This window comes from Myodes glareolus, chromosome 14 (assembly GCF_982192425.1).
Source record: "Myodes glareolus chromosome 14, mMyoGla1.1, whole genome shotgun sequence".
In the NCBI taxonomy this organism is placed as follows: Eukaryota; Metazoa; Chordata; class Mammalia; order Rodentia; family Cricetidae; genus Myodes; species Myodes glareolus.
In genome coordinates this window covers 54,975,884-54,983,352 of record NC_142039.1, presented here as the reverse complement: position 1 = coordinate 54,983,352, position 7,469 = coordinate 54,975,884, and the positions used below count along the sequence as shown (strand labels likewise).

At 40.0% G+C, this 7,469-nt stretch overlaps 1 protein-coding gene across 1 annotated transcript; it reads left to right on the top strand.

Annotated features, from left to right (window-relative positions):
* The first annotated feature begins 4,372 nt into the window (after positions 1 to 4,372).
* Positions 4,373 to 5,210, top strand: LOC125414912 (histone H3.3A). Its single transcript, XM_048457024.3, is given in 2 exon segments — positions 4,373 to 4,749; positions 4,751 to 5,210. Coding segments are annotated over 2 exon segments (414 nt in total). The 5' UTR covers positions 4,373 to 4,488; the 3' UTR covers positions 4,904 to 5,210.
* The last annotated feature ends 2,259 nt before the right edge of the window (positions 5,211 to 7,469 follow it).

Here is a 7,469-nt window from a genome sequence, read left to right as displayed (position 1 = left end):
TTTCTATTGAGGTTGGTTAGTTCTCTGAGCATATGGGTTCAGCCAATTTGAGGGTTCCGTATCCCCTCACGTTTGCGTGATCTTCCCCAAATGGTCCACACAGGTTATTCACAAAGTGCTTATCCAGCAAGGGTGGGTGATGTTCCTCCCTGTCCATCTCTGACTTCTGCTTTGACACCTGTTCACCCGGGTTCATCTGGCTGCTGTTGCTGCTCTCCAGCCTTGCAGGTATTTCTGGCCCCCTGCAGTAGGGCCCAGGAAGTAGCAAACACAGAACTTCTGTTGTTCCCTCCTCCACGGAGTCAGGATGAGTCAGGACCAGAGGATGGAATACTGACAATCTAATAGCTGAGTGAAGCCTCAGTGTTCAGAGGGTTTTTTTGGAGGGGGTGTTGTTTGTTTGTTTGTTTAAATAAAGGCTCCATTTTGTGAGCCTGGTTGATTTCCACATGTAGATCTCATTTCTAGTTGGTTCCCCACTGGGAACATCTAGCCACACACCCCCCATTGTATACCACACTGTTGGTCTTCTAATATAAACAGCCCCCTCACACAGTTCGCATCTGACCAACCAAAGCCATCAGTAACCAAAGGTTTCAGAGAGAAACTCTGAAACACTGAGAGCAAAGTCCCTCTTGAGGACTATTTAAGTCCTTCCCTAGTGAGAGGAATAGGTGTCTACCCTCCCATTCAGGATCTGGACTAGTATTGTCACATGCTGTGGTCAAAGTAATACCATTATTTTGGATTTCTTCTGGTTGGTTACATTAGAAAAATTGTCACCCATTATTTTATTAATGTTTTAATTTTAAAAGTTTTGATAAGCAGTATATTTTGATCATATCCTTCCCCCATTCTCCTTACCTATCCAACATCACACTCTCATGCTCACTCTCTCTCACAGTCTCTCAAAAAAGTAAAAACAAACAAACAAAAAAACTAATATGACAAAAAAGTAAAACAGAAAGTGCACAAAAAATATTGAGTCTGTTTTGTGTTGGCCAACTACTCCTGGGCATGTGGCCTTCCTTGGCATGGTTAACATACATAGTAACACTCCATTAGAGAAAAGCAGGTTATCAATCGCAAATAACTTCTTCCTTAGGAGTGGGACTTCGTGCCCTCTTCCCCTTTTCAGTGCTGGGATTTTGTCTGCTTTGAGCCTGTGCAGGTCTTGCACATGCTGCCGCAGTCTCTGTGAGATCATAAGTGTATTGGTCTCGCTGTGTCTGGAAGATGCTGTTTCGTTAGCATCACTGACACGCCTGACTTTTGCAATCTTTCCTCCTCCTCTTCCCTGAGCCTTGAGGGGAAAGGTTTTATAAGGATGGTAAAGACATTTGGGACTGAGTGCTCCAAAGTCCCTCATTCTCTGCACATTGTCCAGTTGTGGGTCTTTCTGTTAATTCCCATCTACTGCAAGAAGCTTCTCCAATCACAGATCTGAGCCCAACCAAGTGTGATGGCTGTGGGTACCTGAACTACGGGCTGGCTGGGCGTCTCAAAGGAATGGAGATGGCCTAGAAAGAATGGCTGAATGGGGCAGTGGGGAAGAACTAAGGGGACCTCAGTCTCTGGGTCCTCCAAGGGGATGGAGATGGCCTCTATTTTATTTGTTTTTTTATAAGGATAAGATTACAGAGCAGAATTTATGCTTTAATCCCTTTTTATAATTTATTTTTATTTTATGTTCATTGGTATATGCCTACATGTATGACTGTATGATGGTACCAGAAGTCCTGGAACTGGAGTTACAGACAGGGGTGAGCTGCCATGTGGGTGCTGAGAATTGAATCCAGGTCCTCTGGAAGTGGAGTCTGTAATCATTGCAGCTCGAATGGGAATGTGTATCCTGGCAGTTGAGAAGCAAGGAATACCACAAAGTCACTGTAAGCAGAGCAGCTCACAGCTCTACTCCAGGGAAAAGTTTCCCCAATGCGAGTGTAACGACACTGCTCCGGCAGGAGAGGGTTTCTTTCCTTAGGGAAGTTGTTAACAGCTCTGCTCTGGAGAAGTAGCACAGCTCTGCTTAGGTCTCCAGAGTGTCACAACTCTGCTCAGCTAAAGTGTCACAGCTCTGCTCTGCCCAGGTCTGCTCCAACGAATGTCGTTAAAGCCAGGCTCTGCTCCAGCAAAGGTCTCCCACCGCACAACAAACCTCACTCTAGAGATTTATTGGAAAGGAGAAATCCAGGAGGGTGGCTGCCTTGTATAAGAAACAGCACCAAACTGAACAGGGTACAGAGTTTATTTAGGGCTTCTTGGGGGGCGGGGCTTTCCGAGGTGGATTAGGATTGGTGGGTTTTTGTGGTCTGGTTCTAGGGCAAACTCAGGGATTGGTGGGATTCTGCAGCCCGTCTGACTCTGGGAGAAATTTAGGAATTGTTGGGATTTCAAACCCTGGTCCTGGATTAGTCAGGGTTAGGGTGTTTTTTCCTTGGCCCTTTTCACACTGTAGATAAAAACCTATAACCAGTGCTTTTAATCACGGAGCCATCTCTCCAGCCCCGTAATTGACCCAGTTTTAAGTGGGAAAATTTATTAGTTTTCTCAGTTCATCTCCATTCAGTACAAACATCACCATTACTTAATTCCAGGACATTTCCTCACCCTCAGAAAAACTTTAGATACATTGATTCACTTGTTATTTTTTTCTTTATGGAGACACATATAGGTTGACCTGGAATCAACTATGTAGCTAAGAATAAACTTGAATGACTGGCCTTCCTGCCTCCACCTCCTGAATGCTGGGATTTTAGGTGTGTGCTACCACTCCTGGTTTACCACGGTATAGGGAATCAAACACAGGGCTTTGAGTAAGCTGGGAAAGCACTCTACCACCTGAGATGCATTCCCTGGCCCCATTGGTTTACTTTCTGAGTAACTGTTCATTAACTTTCTACCTCTGTAGATTTGCCGATTTGGAACTTTTTATATTAATAAAATGACTGTAATGCTTAGCTTCTTTTCCTTAATAGAATGATACAGTATTTTCAAAGTTCATCTATCTTGTGTATGTATTCATACATATATGTGTGTATGTATGTATATGTGTATGTGCATATATAGAGAGAGAAAGACATTATATATTATATTATATTATATTATATTATATATAATCAGTTCATTAACTGCTGAACATTTGTCTTCAGCTTACAGTTACTATCGATAATGCTTCTATACACACTTAGGCTTCTCTTCCCATCTCTGTTTTACTTCTTACATTTAAGAAGGTGGCTTTTATGTGGTTGAGAATTCTTGCCACGGGCTTTCCTTGTAGCTGGTATTAGCGGATTCCAGGAGTTCTCTTCTCTTCAGAGCTATTGGGTGTCATTATTAGTAAAGGGTAGTAACTTGCTAAGTGCTCTTTCTGGGTCTGTACAGGGGAACATGTAGGCATTGTCTTTCCTATGATACTGTTTTCAGGTGACTTTTGTTACTGACATAAACCCTCCTTTTTTAGGTGTATAATGCAGTTTATATCTCTGGATTTGGGGTACAAATCTTTTTTGCAGGATTTTACACTCATACTTCTGGGAAATATATAGTTTCTCCATCAGTTTGGTACTAGTATCATTCTGGCCTCAGAGAGATCCAGGAACTGTCTCGAATCTGTTTTTCAGAAACATTGCAAGAGATTGGTGTTAGTTCCCTAGGTAAGAACCTATATTTCTTCTTGGTGGGTAGTTTATCAACTATTATTGTTATTATTACCTTGATCTCCTTGACTGATACAAACACACTCAGACTTCAAACTGCTAAAGTGAGTTTTCTAGTTTTTGCCTTTCTAGCCTTCTGTTCATTTTATCTAGACATGTGATTATCCACGGAATTTCCTCTTTACGTATCTAAGATACAGAGTGACATGCTCTCTTATTTCAGAATTAATAGTATGAATCCTTACTATTTTTATCTTGATCAGTCTACCTAAAAACCTTTTTAGTTGTTTTGTTTTTGTTTTTCTCTATTGTTTTTCTACTTTCATTATTTTCTACTTTCATTGTTATAATTTTTTCCTTCTGATGGCCAGGGATTAGTGTGCACCTTTTTGCTATCACGTTTATCAATTTGAGATTTTTGAATTGTTTGTTTGTTTGAAGAAGTAGCTCATGCTGGCTTCAAATTCAGTATATAGTCAAGCCTTGAACTCCTAACCCTCCTGCTTCTGCGGCCAAGCACTGGGATTATAGGCCTGCTTACCACACCTGGTTTGTGAGGTGCTGGGCAAGCATCCTACCGACTGACTTCCTCCACAGCCTGTGATAGTTCTTGTTTAAATGCAGGCATTTACAGCTATAAGTTTCCCTCTAAACATGCTTTTCCCTCTAAACTAGCACATAAGCTGCACCTCATCAAATTTAAAGTTTTAATTTATCTTAAAGAATTGCCAGTCTCCGCGCCGCCGCCGCTCTCTAACGCCAGCGCCGCCTCTCGCTTGCCGAGCTCCAGCCCAAGGAGAAGGGGGGTAAGTAAGGAGGTGCCCATACCATGGCTCGTACAAAGCAGACTGCCCGTAAATCCACCGGTGGTAAAACACCCAGGAAACAACTGGCTACAAAAGCCGCTCGCAAGAGTGCGCCCTCTACTGGAGGGGTGAAGAAACCTCATCGTTACAGGCCTGGTACTGTGGCACTCCGTGAAATCAGACGCTATCAGAAATCCACTGAACGTCTGATCCGCAAACTCCCCTTCCAGCGCCTGGTGGGAGAAATTGCTCAGGACTTCAAAACAGATCTGCGCTTCCAGAGTGAGTGCAGCTATTGGTGCTTTGTAGGAGGCAAGTGAGGCCAATCTGGTTGGCCTTTTTGAAGATACCAACCTGTGTGCTATCCATGCCAAACGTGTAACAATTATGCCAAAAGATATCCAGCTAGCACGCCGCATACGCGGAGAACGTGCTTAAGAGTCCACTATGAGGGGAAACATTTCATTCTCAAAAAAATTTTTTGCCTCTTCTTCCTGTTATCAGTAGTTCTGAATGTTAGATATTTTTCCATGGGGTCAAAAGGTACCTAAGTATATGATTGCGAGTGGAAAAATAGGGGACAGAAATCAGGTATTGGCAGTCTTTCCATTTTCATTTGTGTGTGAATTTTTAATATAAATGCAGGATGTAAAGCGTTAATGCAAGCAAAATGTTTCAGTGAACACATTTCAACAGTTCAACTTTATAACAATTATAAATAAACCTGTTAAAATTTTCTGGACAATGCCAGCATTTGGATTTTTTAAAAAATAAGTAAATTTCTTGTTGACGGCAACTAAATGGTGTTTGTGGCATTTTTATCATACATCATTCACTATACTTTTCTAACTGAGTTGTCCTACATGCAAGTACATGTTTTTAATGTTGTCTGTGTTCTGTGCTGTTCCTGTAAGTTTGCTATTAAAATACATTAAACTAAAAAAAAAAAAAAGAATTGCCCCCATTTACCTTATTTCCTTAATACATGAATTATTTTAAGATTTTGCCCCTTGGCTTTTGTATGGTGTGAATCTACCAAATCCCTTCTGTTGCCAACCTCTAATTTCATTGTCTTGTGGTGGAAAAACACACTTTGATGATTCCAGAAAGTTTCATCTCTTGAGAGCAGTTTTATGGTAGAGTGCTGTTTCTCTGGATAAGTTCATCGGCACTTGATAAGAATGGATATTCTGTTGTTCCTGGGTGGAGTGTTCTACAACATCTGGGAGAGCTGGCTGATTGAGTCATTCAGATCGCCTGGATGGTAACTGACCTTCTGTTGTTTGCTTTACCCTTTATTTAAGCTGCGCTAGGATTGAGGTGTGGCTCCGTAGGGAAGCACTTCTCTAACTTGTGAGAGGCTGTGGGTTCAGCTCCCGACACCACAAATCAATGAGTTAATTAATGTGAAAGTGGCCTATTGAAGTTTCCAGCTACTCATGCTGGGGTGTCTAGTGATTCCTCCACATCTGTAAACTTCTGCTTCAGGCCTTGAGTATCTGGTGCTAGGTACATGTAATGTATGTCCGTAAATATTATAGTTTTGACACCTTGATCCTTTTATCTCTATTAAATTTCTTTGTCTCTTGTAATAATTTTTTAATTTAGGTCTGATCTTTCTGAAAGTAGCTGATATGATACAGTTTCCTTTCATTTATTATTTGTATCATTTATTTCTCCATCCTTTTGAATCTAAACATTATCTTTTTGTTTTCATATGTTTTGTCAACTCTGTATTCCACTGAAGTATTTCACATATTATATCCAATATAATTTCTAGTATGGTAGGATTTAGATATGTCAATTTCTATTTGATTTCTTTTTTAATATTTATTTATTTATTATGTATACAATATTCTGTCTGTGTGTATGTCTGCAGGCCAGAAGAGGGTACCAGATCTCATTACAGATGGTTGTGAGCCACCATGTGGTTGCTGGGAATTGAACTCAGGACCTTTGGAAGAGCAGGCAGTGCTCTTAACCTCTGAGCCATCTCTCCAGCCCCCTCTATTTGATTTCGGTATTGCATTATATATGTGTGTACATATATATTGTATGTGTTCTTTGCTTCTTTTTCCTCCTTCTTTATGCTCTTCTTTTGTGTTAATTTCTAGTTTTCATTTTTATCTTTTTATCCATTTTAGCTATTTCCTTATCTATTTCCCTAAAGATTGCCATTGTCTTAATTTATTACACTATCATTCAAATCTATTCCAATTGAATTACAATAGTATATAAAAAAGTTTCTTTTATTCCACTCTATTCTTGATCTCCTATTATAGGCTATTTTTCATATTCATTACATCTTTATTTATTTTATGCCCCTCAATACAAATATATATTTAATATATGTATGTAATATATGTATCATATATGTATATATATAATTTCTCAGTGTGGTTACAAAAGGAAAAAAGTTACAAAAATATCTTTATACTGACTTTTACTTATGTAACAGCCTTATTGCATTATTTGCTGGTTTTCTGTTCTTTGTTTTGTTGGATTTGAGCTACTGTCAGGTATCTCTTCATTTAATCCTAGAAGACTCTCAATTTCCAAATTATTTCTTAAATTTTTATTACATTTATTTATTTATTTGGGAGAAGTATGCATGGAGGTCGGAGGACCACTTGCGGGAGTCAATTCTTTCCCCTCTACCTAGGGGTCAAACTCGGACCGTACAGCCTGGCGGCGAGCATCCTTACCTTCTCTGTCATCTTGGCAACTCCAGAATTATTTTTTGTTGACTAGTTCCACCAGTGGCCTGTCTCTCATTTTCTGGAGAGTATGTCAATCTCTCCTTCATTTCTAATGATAGATTTGCTGGGTATAGAATTCTATTTTTGACAGGTGTTTTTATTTTCGCATTTTGAATATGACATTCTGCTGTTCTCCCTGGCTCCTGATGAAAGACCTGCATTTGGTCATATGTCATATATGCTCTTGTACACTGTAAAGATTTGTCACTTGAATTGTTGTAATAAAACACTGATTGACCAGTAGC